Here is a 19,140-nt window from a genome sequence, read left to right as displayed (position 1 = left end):
AAGCCCTGACTGGGAGAGTGTTTGCAGGAAGAACATTATGGGAACGTTGGCAGTGTTTTGAAGTCACCTGGGAAAAAGGAACGCCCCCCGCATTCAGCAACTGTGCATCCCGGGATTTGAAGCCATCATATCTTAGAAGGAGATGGCTTTTCCTATGTCAACTCTCTGTTATAAGAAGACAGCTGTCTGTAAAGACTGTCCGCTGGGTACCGGCTTGGGGAACCCCTAGATACCCAGGGGTGTTTGCTGTGGGCCACAAGGCAGTGATGTCGACACACACTGCCTCTGGTGGGGGCTGCTGGAGCCATCTCCCTCCCCCTCACTCAGCCTAGCTACCCAAAGTTCTGAAATACCTGGTCTGGTATTCATAAGAATTGAATAACAAAATAATCTGAGTTTCCAAACACAGGGGACAAAGAAATAAATATAGTATATCCACAAGGGGAAATATTATCCAGCCATTAAAAATCATGCCATGATACTCTATTTATTGAGGTTGTGGGGACCCCCATTCTCATATATTACCACGGACAGTACACACTGGTAGAACCCCATATAGGTTACATACACAAAACAGACCAGCTAGCCAAGGGGGATATCTGGCCCCGTATTAATATGATATTTAGGTTCAATCATATCTCTAGTTCATATTTAGGTTCAAACCACTGCAGAAAAATGAGAAATTACTGTGAGGAAGTTAAATAAATTTGAATACACTAATATAACGGAATAGTATTTATTTCCAAAGAGAGAATGAGAAAGTTCTCTAAGAGCTTCGAGAAACTGGCAGGGGGATACTAAAAAGTGTGGAATGATATGTATGATATATTGCAAATATGGAGGAAAGACAAGAATGGGTTTCATAGTTGTTTATATATATTTGTTCATACATAATTGATGAGGATCCACTACAATAGTGGTTACCACAAAGGGGCGCCTGGGTGGCTCAGTTGGTTAAGCGACTGCCTTCGGCTCAGGTCATGATCCAGGATCGAGTCCCACATCGGGCTCCCTGCTCAGCGGGGAGTCTGCTTCTCCCTCTGACCCTCCCCCGTCTCATGCTCTCTCTCTCTCTATCTCATTCTCTCTCTCAAATAAATAAATAAAATCTTTAAAAAAAAAAAAATAGTGGTTACCACTGTGGTGATGGTGGTGGTGGTAGGAAGAAACTACACATGAGGGACAGGTGTAGGAAGGAGAATTCTCACCATATAGATACATTAATAGGTACTGATATATACACATATTGACATACAGGTGTAAAATAAAATTCATACATATAAACTTTATTGAAGTATTAATGGCTTCAATATTGTTAAGATACATGTATTATTTACCTCAATCTTATTGATCTATAAATATATATTCATCAGTCATATATCAATACATGTTATTAATACTTCAATACATGTGTAAATAATAACCCAATAAAGCTTATCTATATAATACAGTAAATATATGTGTAAAATAAAAGTATATAATATACAAAATAAATACATATAGCATATTTATGCAAAATAAAGTTTATATATAGATGTCCTCTACCTCAATATTATGTATCAATACATATATTACTATATATAAATATATCAATACATGTTATTGACACATGTATCAATAATAGTGATATAGAGGATATCTCTCTATATATAAACCTTATTTTAAATAAATATACTATCTGCATTTATTTTATATGTCATATATTTACAGATACTTTGTTTTACATATATATTTACTATATTATATATATATAAACTTTACTGAGGTATTATTTGCCTCCTATAAAATTCACCCATTTTATTTACTCTATTTTTAAAGATTTTATTTTTTTTAAGTTATCTCTATACCCAATGTAGGGTTCAAACTTACAAACCCAAGATCAAAAGTCACATGTTCCACTGACTGAGCCAGCCAGGAGCCCCGAATTCACCTATTTTCATGTACAATTCAACATTTTTTAGTAAATCAACCAAATGGCACAACCACCACCATAATCCAACTTTAGAACGTTTTCATCACCCCGATAAGATCTGTTGGGTCCATTTACAGTTACTCCCCCATCCCCAACTCCAGGCCTACACAACCACTAACCTACTTTTGGTGTCAATAGATTTGCCCCTTCTAGACATTTCATACAAATGCCATCATACAAAATGGAGCCTTTTGAGTCTGGCTTCTTTCCCTTAACACAGTATTTGTGAAACTTACTAATGTTGTAGCAATACTGTGACATTTACTAATGTTGTAGTACATGTGAGTAGTTCATTCCTTTTATTGCTGAGTAATATTCCATTCTATGTATATACCACATTTTGTGCATCCATTTGCCAAGTGAGAGGTATTTGGGCTCTTTCTACCTTTTGGCTATTTTGAAACATGCTGCTATGAATATTCATGTACCTTCGTGTGTGTGTGTGTGTGTGTGTGTGTGTGTGTGTGTGTGTGTGTGTTTGGAACCATGTAAAATAACCTATACAAAATTTTAATATTGCAAAAATATTGCTTAAATGGCCCATGCGATCTTATAAAAAAAAAAAAAAAGGAAGTGGCAAATAGGGTGTGTGTGCGCACATGCACACAGAATGATTTGATTCTGTTAAATAATTAAATAAGTACATAAAAAAGATTAGAAGGCAGAAAGCTAAAATGTTAACAGTGTTGTCTCTGGATGATGGGATGGTGGATAATTTATGTGTTTGTGTGCTTTTCTGTATTTCAACAAATTTTCTACTGTGAATATAAATTACTTTTGTAATCAGGAAAAAACCACAATGTTATTAGAAGGAAAAAATACATCCTTCCCGTTCAATTTCTCCTGAGTCTTTACCTCTCTGTGACAGAATGATGCTCTCTCTGTCGTCCAAAATGGGGGAGGGGAGGGTGCAGCCCTTCTCTCTCTCCTGCACGGCGCTGGTCACAACATCCAGAAAACTGCAGATCCCCAATAAATACCAAACAATGTTGAGGGCCTGGAGATCAGTCTCCATGGCAACCTGACAAGGGCAGGACACTGCATGAGCGCTGCCACAGCATGGAGATGGCCCAGCAGGAAGAAGGCCTGCCTGGAGCAGCCTGAGGTGGCCAAAAGACCATGCAGCAAATGGGATCGGGCTTCCTAAGGCTCCAAGAGAGGGACATCTCTTTAAATAATGGAACACTGAAAAGTCTCAATTGATCACCCTTAATTGTGGGGTTCCTGGAACTGCCATTTCTACTTAACTTCTACAGCTGCAAACGGATGTCCTGATTCAGTATTTTTCAGAACTACATTTAAAAACTAAGTGTCCTTCCTCTATGCTTACTCCGTGCCTAATCTCATCACATTGCTTCATAATGACTCACTAGTCTGCACCAGGCCTGCCCCTCACATTTGCATGACCAGGAAACAGAGAATTACTGGAAGCCCATATCTCACACGTCTGAAAATTTGGTGAAAGTTGTAAATCAAGCTAACACACCGTGAAAAAGAGTACATCCTAGCCTCCTACCCTGTTAAATATATTTTCAGAGTGAGCTGGAGGGCCAGGTGAGAATTCAGGTGTCTCAGGCTCCTTGGAGTCGGGAGTTGGGACATGTAGTGCCAGAGAGTTGGTCCCAGCCTGCTCCCCTCTCCTTCCCACAGCCAAAGGGGCCTTGTATGCATACATGTGCACACCCAGCCTGCACCGTGCCACACACACACACTCCCCTCCGCCCTAAGCAGCAGGCAGCCTCTTGGCCAACGCTGAGGCTTCACAGCGCACATGCCTGCAGGGCAGCCCACCCTTCGGAGGACAGTAGACCAATGGAGAAGTCTGTGCATGGTGTGGGGGTGGGCAAAGAGTCATCTTGCTGAGGAATTCCAGTGTAGGCAAATACAAGCCGACCCAGAAGGGGAGTGAGGCCCAGGCTCTACGTGGTCAGGTCCCATGGCCCTTAAACTTGTGGCAGCTGAAGGAGGGCCCTGAAAAATACGGGGTCCCTCTTACCCGAGACTAAGAGATAGCTGTCTTCCTACTAGATTGGGTTTCTCGACCTTGGCCCTGTTGACATTTGGGGTCATATAACTTTGGTTTAGGGGCTCCTAGTAGTATGTACCCTCAGTTGGGACAACCAAAAATGTCTCCACGTATATGCCCTGGGGGACAAGTCACTACTGGTTGAGAACAACTGCCCTAGACTGTGAAGCGCTTGAGGGCAGGAAATAGGACTCTTTCACCTCAATGTTTGAAGGGTGAATCAATGACCCAACATCTCTGTTCATGATCTCAGAAACACTCTTGAAAGACCCATTTCTCCTGGGGAGGACTCTGACGTCCTGGTGCCAAAAAGTTCCTCAGAATAAGCTGAGAGCAGTTCTTGATCACTGGGGTGTATGTGATAAATCTGGGGCATGAAGGCAAAAACGACAGGAGACAGGGGAAGAACAGTGCCATGAACCCAGGACTCCACAACTCCAGGGAGTTGCCTGATGTGTGCACAGAGTTAACCCAAGGGTCCCTAAGATGTTATACTCTTCACAGTCCAATCTGCTTCTAGCAAAACTGCCCAGGTCAGGAGTGTGTGTGGGGGTGGGGGGGTGAAGCAGGGTCTCTAAACTTAAACAGACACTCCTAGGCAACCTGGCAGAACACCGCTGAGCCCCAGATGTTCCTTAGACAAATCCAAATGTGATGCACCAGGAAGGCTAGGACGCACCTGATGGGACTTTTGACCTCCAAGGGGCTGATTGTAAATTCCCTTCATCCCCATGCCACTCATTCTACTCTCTTTCACCATCAGGATTTTGCAAACCCTGTTCGTGATGAGTCTCTTCAATCAGCTAATAGTGCCTACTGCTATAGCAAGCCCATGCTCCTTCTCTAGGGCAAGCAAACGCTCACCATTCAGCTTTCTTCATAATAGATGAAGTCCTTGTGTATTTTCCATACTCCTAGCAACTGTGTATCTGCATAATCAGTGGTATCTGCATGAGGAAATGGGGTTCTGATGGTAGCCCTACACTTGGAGCAAAGCACATACTGGTATCGTTCATGGACACCAAAGAGACTCTGATTTGAGCATCTGCTTGTGCCTCAGTTTCCCTATAGCAGCAGGGCTCAAAATGTGGTCCAGACATGCCTGGCGGCCCCAAGACCCCATCAAGAGAGCCATGTGTTAAAGCTATTTTCCTAGGAAGGTCTAAGTTCTACTAAGGTCTACCGAGATGGTCTTCGCATTTTTTCACCCTCATTCTCTCACGGGTATGCCTGGAGTGTTTCCAGTGGCTTCTTGTGTGTGATGACATCATCTGATGTCTAACTGGAATGTGTATGTGTGTGTGCTTGTGTTTCTAAATCTTTCTCCGTTCTGATTTCAACTGCAATAAATAGAGATGGATATAACCCACATAAACTAAAGCTCTTTCGAATCCTCATAATTTGTAAGGGATCCCGAGACTAAAACATTTGAGAACCACTGCCCTAGAGCAGCAATGCTGGTCACACTTCTACATCTCTGAAAGCAGGCAGTGGAGGAAGAACATTTGGAAGACCTTTCTGAGAGGTAGAGTAAGTTACTGAGTATAAAAATAAGTACATTTTCAGAGTTTTCTAACAGGAGTGTCACGGTGACATTTTAGCTGCAAAATGTTCTCTACGTTCTTCTAGATGGAAAAAAAAAAGTCTAGAAAAACAGCAGAAGTATTAATATTTTCAATAAAAGCAACACATGGTAAACACAATATTGCTTGTTTGGAGGCTTACCGACGATCCGATTTGCACTTGGACTAGCTTCACCTCAACATCCCCAACCTGGCAAAATTGGTTCCATTCATTTGCATCTCCGAGAGTGTCCAGGGTGTGCAAAAACAATTAGAGTCACAGGGACTGAGAGCACATTTGTATTATTTGTGGAGAGAGAAGGGAGAGCATCTGAAGCTTGTCATTTTTAATTTAACTGCAATTCTGAGATTATCAGTGGATTTCAATTACCCATGCTATAGAATCAGGATGTGATTAGCAACCAGAAGCACTTTTTTTTTAAACATCTAAACAACATCACGGTCCAAAATAGATGAAAGACCTCATTCCTTCCATCTTTAACACCAATCCTTCCATCACTTCTGATTTTCCCTTTATAATTTCTTTACTTCCTTTCTTCCCCCGCCCCCACACCCACCACATAACATTGATGGTATTTTCTCTCCCCTCCACCCCCACCCAGGCGCAAGGTGTTCTGAACACAGGGCATCATTCACTGGCCCAGCATACCCAGAAGAGGCAGATGACAGTTGCCTCCATCTTGCAAATGGAACAACTGGGAGACAATATCTGCCATGCTGAAATAATATCAACATGGCCAACTAGTGGCCAGGCCAAAACCAAAGTGCTTCACACCTGTCTAGGAGCAGTACACAAGCTGGTGGGAGTGGAAAGGGGTGGTGAAGGACATGCTGGAGATCCTTCAAGAGGAAGAGATAAGTCCTGCTCTCTGTAACAACCATTTCTAGAAATTGCCTCCCCCCAACTCTCATGTCAAAGGACTTGACTTTTGCTAACATAATAATAATAGTAGTAATAATAATAACAATAAATAATTCAAGGAGAGGTCAATAGCATGTCACCAACAAGAAAAGTTTTACCAGTTCAAGGCTGGGGCAGATAAATAATGGAACGTGAACTACCATCTTAAGCCGGGCTACTTCTTTACAGCCTGCTTCCATCTTCTGTGCTATAAATAATTCAGAGTTTTCTTTTTTCTTAAATATCACAAAACCAAGTCAGAATCTTTATGTGGAGGATTCTGCTGTGTCCCTCTCTCCCTCCTCCTCTCCCTCCCTAGCCAGCCCAGGCAACTCCCCAGAGAACGACCCCTCAAGCTTTAACATTTATTCTTTGACATTTCAGACTATTTGTTAGGCAGAGCTGCCTTCTTGAGATCAAAGTCGGAAAATCTTGCCAAGAACTCCCGCTTGGCCCTGTCCAACTGTGACAGAAAGGGTCTATTAACTCCCAAGCATCCGCTTCCTTCCTCATCCAGAGAAATCCACCAACCCTCATGTGAAAGGGCACCCATCTCTCTCTTTCTTCCCTCCCCTTGCCTTCAAGCCCCCAAGCATTCCAGGAGGGAGCAAAGGCACTCTTCACACGTGATACACCAAGACACTCAGCAGAGAGAGATGCACCAAAGAACCAAAAGATGCCCCCCACCAGGAGACAATAGTGATTCATGGGGTATGGCGTTTGGGACACTTGTCTAGGTGGAGTCTTTGTATCTGAGGTTTACCAAGCTCAGAGACAAATATGGAACAAGGAAAGGTAACTTACCCCAAGCCATTTTTCCTAGTGGAGGTGCTGAGACTGGGCTCCAGGTCTTCATTTTTGTGTCCTACCACTAGATGATGTCTCCTCCACCAGCCTGGGAAGGTGGCCAGGTTTAGTGCTGAAGTCTTACGCACTTAGGTGAGATGACTTACCATCTTCTTCTGAGATACCACAGTGAAGGTTTCCTGCTCTTCACAAGAGTACCTATCCACCAGCTCTCAGGATCATATCTGCCTCTTTGCCAAGCAGAGGGCAGAAGTAGGGACTGAGCCTACGGCTGGGCAAAGGTCTTGGGGTGTGGTTGTTCATCTTGATATAAGGTCAGTGGTTGGTTAATATCCTGCTTCATTCTTCTTTTAAAAAAAGCTCTGACCACCTGATAACCCAGTGTTACCTAAAGTGTGTGTGTCAATCTACTGGTAGGTATTAAGTGAAGAGCATTCTGTGTTCAATTAGATTGCGAAAGTGGTGGGAAAAAAGGTTTATTTAAAGCAGGACTTCTCAGAGCCTTTAATATCCTAATGTGTATTGTGAATCTGTAAGAGATTGGCTACACCATACAACATTCTCCAAAGTTATTGGATGGGCTCTTAGCATCTCATGAGACTCAGGGAAGCACTGTCTGAACCAATGGAAAGGAGAGCACTTGATCCTGACAACATCATTTCTGTAGTAACTGGAGCAGGAGGGAAAGGTTTCTCTGCAAGTTGGGGACTCAAATTAAGAGAGTCATATTGCAGAAACCGAAGCTTTGCCCAGAAAACTGATCAATTCATGTGAGACAATAGTTGGTCAAGTGGTTGGCCCCCTAAAACTACTGAGACAGCCAAAAATGCCATCCTGAAAATGCACAGTAGGGTTACTCTTCTTAATGACCAGATTGGCCATTTGGTATCAGAGGTACTAGGGGCCGTTGCCTGTTATGGTAGCAGAGTTGCCAAACCAACAGCCATCAGGAGGGAAGGATTCCATGAGTCATTCAAACAGGGACTCAGAATTTAAATTCTCCCAGGAAGGACATTCTGAGAATGTATTCTATATTTGTGACACCTCCTCTACTCCCCACTGACTGTGGGAAAGAACGGACTCAAGCTCTCACTGGCCGGCTCGGCGTCTGGCTCCCTCTGAAGGGAAAGGCTTCGGTCCAAAGCTGCGGCCCTCAGAGAGGAGCGGCTCAAGTCGTGGAGCCCGGCCGTGTCCTCCTGGCCAGATTGACCTTGCGGAGACTGAAGCTCATGACAAAAATCGCTGTGAGATTTCCCCTCAGGCTCTCCGTCATGTGAGTTCTCTCTCAGAACTAACAGCAGGAGAAGGCCGACACTTTGGTGTCCCTAGAATACAGAGGCTGGCCTCAGCTTGCCTTCTGGTCTTTTCCTTCTCCCTGAGATTGTCTGAAGGGGGGCACCTACATTTGCCCCATGGGACACAGACTTGAGGACTTGGGCACTGCTTGGCCAGCCGGTGCTGATAAAGACTAAGGAGTGACAGAACTCTTGTAGGTCCAGAGGTCTCCTGCGTTTGGGACCTAAACCCTCTCAACTTCAGACTCAAGGGCTCTCCATGTCCTGTGTTCCTGGATACCCTCAAGAACCTGGCCGTGTGATGTAACGATGTCCCCAGCCTGTGCGGCTGATTAGAGCCACATCACAGACCGTAGACAGATGTCCTTCCCTTAAGAGCACCCGCGACCCCTTCCCCGCCCCCCCGCCCCACGCCCGCTCTTTCCCTGACACGTCCATCTGGGAGTCAGGATAGCATGACCTTTGGCCAAAGGCTGTTGCAAACCTTGCAGCGCAAAGGACATTGCGTTGCAATTGTAAAGCAACGTTGCAAGGACCAAAACAGACCAAAACTAAGGGGAGCTTCAGAGTAAAAGGAGGTGGCAGGTCAGAGCTCTATAAAAGAAGTATCACCCGGGCATATCCCCCACGGCAGTGAAATCACTTTCCCGGGGACAGGTCCCTGCCCCTCTCACGGCAGAATGAACGTGGGGACAAAGGAGGGAAGCCTGCGTCTTTTTAAGGGAAACAGGCCAATCGCTCCAATGAGGTTTCCAAAGGCAGAAGCAGGCTGTCGTGTTGCTGCCGTGGTAACAGCCCGTGGGCAGGAGGAGCCGAGGGGAAGGAGGGCCACGAAGACAAGCTGGTCGTCACTAGTAGCCCCCAAGGCCACCAGCATTACTTACCACAGTCAGGCTTGGCGGGGTTGTTATCTGAGCTGATGTGATGCTCTGCCCCCAACCTCACCCCAAACTTTGATGAAGCCACAGACCAGGGAGCACAATCCTGGAACTCCTACCTTGGGCAGCCTGGCTCCTTGGTCTCCGAGCGGGGAGTGTTGACCACCCCTCCAGACCCTCACACATCACTTGATGCTGCTCTTAAAGGGGCGGGGGGGAGGGGGGCGTGCCGGGAGAACGGCTCAGCATCTCTGCCTCTCAGAAAAGCCAAGCTCCGTTCCTATTGTTACACTCTGTGCCCCCTTCTCCATCCTTCACCGAATCACAGATTCCTCTACGTCAGAGAGGCCTCAGGCAGTTCCTGTTTGCAGAGGGGTGTGGGGAAACACCGTGACCCCAAGAACCCCAGGGCTGTGCAGGAAGCTCGTGTGTCTCCTGTTTCCGAGGCGTGAGAAGTGTCATCAAAGCCCCCAGCCAGGACCTCTCTACGGCTCTGGCCCTTCTCTCAGAATGTGGTAAGCCTGCTTCTCCCCTCTACCGCACATAGTTCCAGATGCCTTCCCAAAGTGGGCCCACGTGGACTGGGTCTTACCCTGGGCCGGAGGCCTCTGACACAGCACTGAAGCCGGCAGCTTCCCCTACACCCTGCAGGATCTGCGCTTCTCAGAGATCCTCCTACCTGCTCATTCCTCCTTCAGGGAAGCCAGCAGGCCTTGCCCAAGGCCAGCCCCAGTACTTCTTCCTTCTCCCCCGTTCTCACTGTCTCCCCCCCCTACGCCAAGCACAAAGAACACTCGAGCCACACACTCTCATCCCCCTGCAAGGCCAGCACGGTGCGCAAAGATCTAGCTCTCTGAGACGCACCCTGATACCTCATGGTGGGAGGGGAAGTGTCCTGATGGACGGGGCCAGGAGACAGAGAGGCCGTAGGCCTCCTCCCCATGCAGAAACCTCCCCGAGCCAGCAGGGGAGATTTAACTCCAAGGGGACCCTGGGCTCACGTTATGGAAATGTCACCCACCGAGAGGAGGAATTGGGATGGAAGTCCTACCCAAATGGATCTCAGAATCCTGATGGAATTTTTGGACCCACCCCCACCCCCCAAGAAGCAGACAAGGGACCTTATCTCTCACCAGCACATCTCACATCTTTAACTCACTTTGGGGTTCAAGTAGGGCCGAACAAGGAGTCTTACTGAGCTCGGAGAGTGATACTGTCAGCTACACGCTGAGGTTTTCCGGGGGAGGTGGGAAGTGCAAAGTGCAGAGCGAGAGCCACTCAAGGCAACTAGGAGTGCAGCAGCTTTGCCCACATCAACCCCACCGAAGAGGGGGAAGGGGAGGGCACGGGGGGGGGGGCAGGGAGAGGGGAGGGGGCCCAGGCCTCTCAGACAATCTGGCTGCGAACCAGGCTCCCTGTCACTCCCATGCTCCCCACTGCCCTGTCACCTCCTCCACTGTCACACTCAAGAGTTCCCCTCGTTCCTGTCTTTCCCAGGGGAGCCCCAGAGCGGCCAGCATCACCTGCCACCTCCTTGCTCCTCCTCACCTCATTTCTCTCTCCCTTCTAGAACTACTCTGACAGCAACACATGAGTCAAGCCAGAGCTCAGGGTCCCTGAACACCGAAGAACAAAGGCCCTCTGCCTAATCCACGTCTAGCATAGCTCAGAAAGCTACACAGCAACAAAGCCTCCTGCTCTGATCCGCTCACGCTTGTCCCGCCTCAGCGGCCTCGAACCCACTCCGGCCCTTCACTGCTGTGTCTGAGCTGCACGGGCCTCTCTGCTCACGCCTGGGCCTGACCTGCGGGAACTGGGCCCAGCCAGGGGAGGCGTCCTGGGCCCGGCACACCTGTGCTCAGGTCACACCTGCAGCTGGGAGGTGGAGGTGAGGACATGGCTTCTGGAAGTTTGGCTGCAGAAGAATTCCCACACAGGAGGGAAGAGCCAGAGTGGCCCAGCTTCCACGCAGAACATGCTCAGCATCTGCTCTTTTCCTCGGTGAGAAGCACATGGCTGAGCTTCGACACCCCGGGAGGTCTTTCGAATGGGACAAGAAAGTTCGAATGGGGGCAGGGGAGTCAAGCAAGGAGCATCCTTCCTCCCACCACCTTCCTGTCTGAAGCTACCCCACTTGCCCGGACCCGGGCAGCCTCACCCACCCGGGCGTCTCACCCAACAAGCCGTCCCCAAGATTAAAGACGCCGCCATTGTCTGCTTGGCAATCTCTCAGCCTGCAAGCTGGGTGATTAATCTTATACCGAAGACCAACCACCACTTCAGGTGTGTGGGGTCACGAAATGCTAGCATGGGTGAGGAATAAAAGCACTGCAGACATTTTTTTCCAGAGAGTCTTTAAAAATCACCCGGTTTGGGTGGTTCCAGAGGGAGGTTCAGAATGGCAGCTAGCCTCAAAGAGCCCTGAAAGACTTGTTCACCTCGGGAGGGGTCAGGGAAGCCCCCAGGACTGCAGCCTTCCAGAAGCAGAAGACCTCAGGGAAGTCAGGGCGACCTCACGTCGGCCCTGGTTCTGCCGGTCCCAAACTGTGACAACCGGGACTCATTCCTGAGCATTCAGAGTCTCAGCCTCCTCCTGGGTAAGATGTATCTGGCTCTGAGTGGCTCTGCATCAGTGACATAAGGATAATGTTTCACGAGTGGGCCCCATTCTTCGGCGCTCGGTAACCAGTTCCAGGATCTGGCCATGCAATCCTTGTGACCGACTCCAGTCCTCTCCAGAGCACGCCCCTGGGAGGCCCCACTCCTGTTTTCACCGCTGTCTTTAAGCACAGAGCAAGCTTCCCACTCTCCAGACTCCTGAGAATAGGGTTCAGAACCAGTGTTCCTCAGCCACCCCCTCTAAAATTCAGACCCAGAGAAGCACCTGGCAAGCACCCTGGATTCATGGCCTATGTCAGCCGTGGACCTGAACGGCAGGACAACAGTGCAAGCTGGAGTCCAAGAAAACCACTGTGAAATCCTGTGGGTGAGATTCTAAACCCAGAAGGTCTTGCTGGTCCCCTGAGCCCCCCCGCATGAAGCCAGGCCAAGCCAGCGTCTTTCTGGGCCGAGTTCCACTCTCTGCGTCTGCCCCGTGCCAACTCTAACAGCCCCAGAGGCTCTAACGTTGGGGTAAATGCCAGGGACTTCAGGACCCAGCAGGAAAGCTTGAAAAACAGAGTCCTGGACACTGAACACTGTTCTCCCTTCTCAGCTGGTCCTAGTTCAGCCCGACAACGCTCTGCGCTCATCTGTCACCTGCCCGTTTCCTCCGCTGGGCACTGCAGACTTTCTCAGCTCCCCTCAGATCTCACTCAAGGCACAAGGCCTGGCCTTGCCACTTAACAGGCAAAACAGAAGGCACCGGAAAGCCCTCCTGCCCTTCCTTGCCCCCAAACCTCTAAACCCCCGTCTTTCTTCTTGCCTCCTCCCGCGTTGGAATGGCGCTCTGTTCACAGGGCTGGTGCGGGCCCCTCCCTCTGAGCTGGGTGCTGTCCCTCCCCCCTCCTCAGGGGCCATTTCCATTCATCCCCTCCTCTCCCATGCTTCCAAGGCTCCATGCATTTGAGCAAAGCAACGCTCAAATCTCTCTTACTAAAAATGAAAGCTTCCCCGTGGTCCCAAAGATCCTCCCATCCCTTGGGACATCCCAGTTCCAGCCCTGGAACCACAGAGAATAAGAGAATGCAGAGCTGGGGCAAGGCGCTACCCAGGCCATTCCAGAGGAGAGGAACTTCCGTTTGGGGTGAGGTTGGGGGCGGGGCGGCTCAAACTCGATTTAAATGGGAGGTTAAGTCAATGAGGGTCAGGAGAAAAAGCACCACCCTAGCCTGACCACTCCTGTCTTGGACTCCCGCCTTGAGCTCCCCCACCTTGCTCTACCTGTCTCTCTGTTACCTGCTAAGTAAGCAAGCTCCCACAAAGCCTGCTGAGGCCCAGCAAAAGGTCCAAGCCCACCCAGGAAATCTTCCTCAGCCCTGTCCCCCACTCCCGCTCTGGATACCCTGTGCAGAGGCCCCTCCTCCTCAAAGGTAGATGTAAGTTACGGGCATGGCCAGGAACCCAGGGCAGACAGCCAAGCCCAGCTCACTTACACATGCTACTCTCAGGAGGACCCCACCACTGCCTCCTGCTTCAGGCCGCCCACATGAGACCTGGTGGAGAGTCTGGCCCACCTGAGTGTGTGTGTGCATGGGTGTATGGATGGGGCATCCCTGAATGATCAGCAGATTGGCCTACAAGCCTAGAGCCCCATCTTCTTCTGGGCAAGGTCACGTCCTCAAGATCCAGGGAAGGTACAAAACTGCTCTACTAGGATTCTCCTAGTGACCTACTGATGCAAGGATCTCTCAGTTCTACTCCCAAACCTCTTACACGTCAGTTCTGAAGAAAGGATCATGGTAAGCCTTAGCCGCTCAGACAACAGAACAGTCAGTCCTCCAGCCACCAAGGAGGTGAGGGTCTCAGTGGCCTGAGCAGTGTCTGGAGGAGTCAGGCTTGAATCTCGCTTCCGCCTCTTGTGCTGTGTGACCCTGGGTGAACCATTCAACCTCTCTGTGCCTCTAATTCTGCCTCGATAGAATGAGGAAACACTTCACTAGATGGACTTGACCTATCTGGAGGAGTCTCAATGAAAGCAACCAATGCAACAGATTGTAAACACTTTGGCAAACAAGGACTGAGCTAAGAAACTCCTTTAAAAGAGTATCAGTAAAATGGGGGGAGGGTAGGGGGAGAAATGTGAGAATTTCTGTGTCTTTAATATTCTTTGCAAAGTTGCCAAATAAGAGGTCTGATGCAGTCATTTCATTAGAAAATAAAGTGTTTATTAAGAAACTATACACTGAACACTCCTATAAGTCTCTGGAAATACAACGCCCCATTGTCATAGCACAAGGTGAGAAAATGGCAGAATAAAAGATGCTGGGATGGATGGAGCCTGGCAGGCTGGAAATGAGGTAATGATTTACAATAATTAAAAAAACATCATCCTCAAGCTTACTCCTTAAAGCCACACTCGGGAGGAGGCCCTGGCCCAAAGGGTCAGCAGGACATGGTGGGGATCAGCCTGACATGAAGCAGTGGGGGGTGGGGGGGCAGGATGGTGGGAAGCTGGCAGGGGCTAGATACACACACATCTTGAGGCCCTGGAGAAAACCTGAACCCCCACACAATACTCTGGACACTACGGTGTCTGGGAGGCCACCCCCAAAATGGGCCAAGAACTTGGAAAGCTTCGTGATTTTAAACCCCATGGAGGCATCTACAGAATCAGCGGGAACCTGGCACAAAGAACCACCAACCACAGGACCCAGGAAGGAGGACCTTCAGTGGGAAGCTTGATTCCCATGTAAATTTGCTGAAGCCAGAGAGAAATGTACTATCTCTTGCTGTGAGTCACCACCCCAAAACTTAAGTGGGTTAAAAACCACCACCATCGTGTCCTAAGAGCTCCCCATGGGAGACCCCCCTGCTTCATGCTCTCCACCATCAAGGGACAGCCTGTGCTGACTTCTCACCATGGAGGTACCCCAGGTGGGAGCGGCTGGGTCAAGCCCGGAGTCCACTCAGCCAGCACGGCAGCAAATCTGGGAGAGGTTCAGGCCCTACAGCTGTGCCTTCCCTCTCCCCAGCGGATCGAGTTGGAAATGGAAGGAACAAACCCCCTCTTTGGGAGAGGGTGGCCGTGGAGTAAGGCATGAGTCAAAGCAAGCAAAGTAAACACATATATTGACCAGAGAACAGGATGGCCCTTCCACTGGTTTCATGAGAGGGGCTGGAGGAGGCCAATTTTTCCTTCTCTTCCCTGCAGTTCATCTTGGCCTTGAAATGGGTGATTCCATTGGGTTCCGAAAGTTCTCAGAGTCAAGAGTAAGTGAAATTGGGGGTAGAGAGCCAATCCTGGGATCAGGGACTAGCAGGAAGGGCCTTGGGCCCTGACTCGCTCGGTCCCTTGTGGTCCTAGGAGGATGGCCCATTCACGGGCAAGACCTCCTGTAGCAAAAGCTTGTCAGCACTGCACATCTTGGGGCCAAGGAGTTTTCTAATATCACACTCACTGTGAGCCATTCCAGAGCGAAGAGGAAGGGAGGGGGGAAAAATGTGTCCAAAAAAAGTATGGTTTTCTCCACCAAAAAAAAAATTATATATATATATATACACATATATATGTATATATGTATATATATATAGAAAATGATTGGTTTCCATTCTTTCCTCTGAGACCTAATCTGGTGCCAACACTCGGGCCCGGCTCCCCCTCTCTCACCACGTGGTCTCCACCTCTGCTTAGACGCTTTTCCCCATTGGAGGTTGCAGGGCGCTGAGGTTGCTAAGAGGACAACCTGGTATCCTAGGGAGAGCCAGGGAGAGACCCCACGCTTCCAAGCAGGGTAAGTGAGGCTGGAGCACGGCTGGACTTCATCAGGCTTTCTCGTGGTGGTTGGGTGGTTTTTTGGAAAGCAAGAGAATGGCTAGTGTGTGTTGTTGTTTTTTTTTTTTTTAAAGATGGTTCTTGGTGCACAGGTTTTCAATTCTCTTTATTGGCTCTAAAGATGGCGGCAGGAGCTGCCTCGGAGGCCGGGGTGGGGTGGGGGGAGAAGAAGGAGCACAGTGATGACTGAGGGGAAGGGCAGCCCTGCCAGTGGCGGATGAGGGACGACACCCGTCTTGGTGGCGTGAACGGGTGCAGGGGCACCGGCGGCTCATGCAGTTTCTACTTAGCATCCCCGGATCCAAAGAGAACAGCGCCTAGAGCTTCCCACCTCTCAGAGGGCCCAGCCTACCCAGGTGACATCAAAACAGGGAGGCTTAAAAGGAGTTTTTAAAAGCCATGACGTCCTTTGCTGAAATAAACACTGACATCCTCAACATAGATGCCATGGTTAAGAGGCTTGGAATGTCCGGGAAGGCTTATTGGATTCAACATAATTTCTCTGAAACCTATAAAAAAACAAAAACAAAAAAAGAAAAACAGAAAAAAGCAAAATAAAGTAAAAACCAAAATCCCCCCCGCCCCAAAGAAGATCGAAACTAGGAGGGGAAACAGAGAGGGAGCTTGAAGGGGGCGGGGGAGGGGGAAGAATGGGAGATATGGACACAGATATATATTGGAAACGGCCAAGTGAATTGTCAGCAAAAGGGAAGGACGGGAGGACGGGATTAACTTAAAACTCAGCATGGTCAGAGAAACTGGAAACACTCCATCTTGCTGCGGCCTCCACTGAACCGAGGAAGGGAAGTGAGCCAACTATCTGGGGGCTTGGCCTTGGATTGTCACGGAAGAGCAGAAGTGGCCTCATGTGGTTGGGAGGAGCCCCTGAGGATGAGCCGACAGGTAGGTGGGAAGGGAGCATCACCGCTAGGGTCACTGGCGGGGTGGGAGGGATGCATTCTCAGAACTTGCACTGGGGATAGTAAGGGGTAGTAGAGGGCTACTTCTAATCCTAGGAGCCAGAATCCTATAGACTACCTTGACTACACCCGGGGGGTAGGAGCGCTATTCTTCCAAGCCTGCCCCCTCTTTCTCGTTGACTTTTGGTTTCCTTTCACCAGCTCAGTGGAAAGTTTAGGAAATAATGGCTGCTTTTTTTGGCCATATCATAATGCCAAGTCTTATAGGGGATGGAAATGTTCTGGAGCAATGACCCTGGTAAGCCAAGGGCATGAGAAGTCAGCTCCAGTCTGGCCACACTGCCATGGACTGAATTAGGATGTCCAGAGTGTCCAGAGATGTGGGTGTTCCTGATCAACTCTCCAGACGGAGGTTTCTCACCCCCAGAGTTTAATAATAAAATAATGTCTGTAGTGTGTGTGTTTCCGTGTGTGTACGTGCAGACAAGCTTGTCTTTTCATGAAAGCTATGTGCAGGCATGTGAAGGACACAATGGGCAGCTGTGTGTTGGGGATACAATGGGAAAAGACCGAGTTGGTTGCATTGAGACTCTCCCCTTCTCCTTCCCAGATCAAAACACAGTTGAGTAATGTGGGCACTGGGAGCCCTCCATCTGCAGGGAGCGGGGCCAGGTTTGTGAGGAGAGAGGGAAACTTCCTTGTCTATGACATCACATTTAGAGAGAGGCTCAGCTTCAGGATGAGAAGCGGTGTTAACCCGGGACGAGGGCTCTCTGGGGTCTGAGGTGGCAGGGAGGGCAGGCCACTGGTCTGGGTGGCCTGCCTAGAAGGTGTGTGACACCACTGTTCCCATCCAGGTCACGGTCCCTCTCTTCTCCCATATCCCTCACCTTGGCCCTATGACATATTCTCCCTGGAAGACTCCTCTGACCTAAGGGATTCTAGTACCAATCACACACTGGGCACCTAGTCATCCCCTAGTCCTCTGGGACATAGGGAGATTCCATGAGGTCTTAAAAATCTTAAGAATCAAAATTGGTTGGGGGAGGGGTCTGTACTGCATACAAAGACGTCAAAGGAGGTAACTCACCATGTGACCTTGGGTAAGACACTTCCCCACTCTGGACCTCAGGTTCCTCATATATATAGTGAGTTGATGAGACTAGATGATCTCTATTGTCCTTCAAGTTTAATATCCCATGATTGTCTATGTTTGAAAAGACCCCTGGCAGAAGAGGCAGACATGGGGGGAATTAATGGTCAGTATTGAGCCCCAAGTGCAAAAACATGGGGAAGTAGTTTTCATGGGCACAGTGCCAGAAATAGAAGCCCAGGTGTTCCCTGCTCTTGTAGTCCACACTGCTTTACCTGTAGGGGCACCTGCTTTATTTTATGCATAAAATCTAGATACATTGTCCTCTGAGTATCACACAGTGGCCTTCAAGAACTGTAACCAGGGAGTCAGGGAAGATCTGCCATCACCAACCCTTTCCCTGACATGTTAGCTCCCCATCCCCCTTCTTGGGCCTGAGCACCCTGAACTTGTGCCCATCACTGCTATTCTGGATGCCATTCTCAGGGCCAGAAGGATGATTCTTATCACCGGGGTGATGACCCTGCAGGTCCCAAGACCCTCTTTCTGGCCCCTTCTCTCTCTCAGAAAAAATCCAGCTCATCTCCAAGAGGAAAACAGCTTGATAAGGGGCAATGAGGAGACAGGGCCGGGGGGGGCGGGGAGCGGAATGTGAGTTTGGTCCCTTAAAATCTTTCTTGCCTTAAATAGGACATAAACAGTTGGAACAACAAATGCTGTTGGTTCACTAGACCCAGCGACTACAACTCCTCTGAAAGGCATCACGTTATAGCTTGAGAGTGAAATCTCCTTTGGAGGCCTTGCAGCATCATGGGTCCTGGAAGGCTCCATGTCGGATCCATTAAAGGCAGGGGCCAAGCCTGCCTAAGCCTCTGCCAAGGTCCCTGAAGCTGCCTCCGTGAACATGAGCCTTTTCCCATATTAGCCAGGATCTGAAGTTTGTTTTCTCTGGAACTCTTTCCCAGGTGGAGCCCTTCCAAGATTCTAAGTGCTGAATCCTGATAGCATAGGAGGCACCACTCCAAGATCCTCCATTCCTCCCCCTCGTGCTCAGAACAACCCTGGCGCAGGAAGGAAAAGGCATCTGCTTGGGGGAAGGCAGAGGAGGCCAGGACCACCATGGACATTGACTGGGAAAGGCACAGATGGGTGGAGGGAAGGCTGAGGAGGGGCAAACCCACCTCCAAAGAAGCCCTTTGCCCACCCCATCGTGCCCTGCGGACCCCTGTGTC

At 49.0% G+C, this 19,140-nt stretch overlaps 1 protein-coding gene across 6 annotated transcripts in view; it reads right to left on the bottom strand.

Moving 5' to 3' along the window:
• Positions 1-19,140, bottom strand: part of NTRK3 (neurotrophic receptor tyrosine kinase 3) — a 401,430-nt gene that overhangs the window by 83,115 nt on the left and 299,175 nt on the right. Inside the window, exons 13-14 of one of the 6 annotated variants that reach the window (XM_025893118.2) lie at positions 17,906-18,040; positions 14,285-16,404 (exon numbers count right to left, since the gene is read on the bottom strand). The exons of 4 other annotated variants lie outside the window; for them this stretch is intronic. In XM_025893118.2, coding sequence (XP_025748903.1) covers positions 16,286-16,404; positions 17,906-18,040 — 254 coding nt within the window. In that variant the 3' untranslated portion in view covers positions 14,285-16,285. Of the gene's footprint in view, positions 1-14,284; positions 16,405-17,905; positions 18,041-19,140 lie in introns of those variants that run through there. One more of the 6 variants, XM_025893119.2, reaches the window with a different exon arrangement.

Source organism: Callorhinus ursinus, unplaced genomic scaffold (genome assembly GCF_003265705.2).
Source record: "Callorhinus ursinus isolate GAN/ISIS: 27379988/994484 unplaced genomic scaffold, GSC_fseal_2.0 scaffold45, whole genome shotgun sequence".
NCBI classification, from domain to species: domain Eukaryota; kingdom Metazoa; phylum Chordata; class Mammalia; order Carnivora; family Otariidae; genus Callorhinus; species Callorhinus ursinus.
This window is presented reverse-complemented; position numbering and strand designations above follow the sequence as displayed.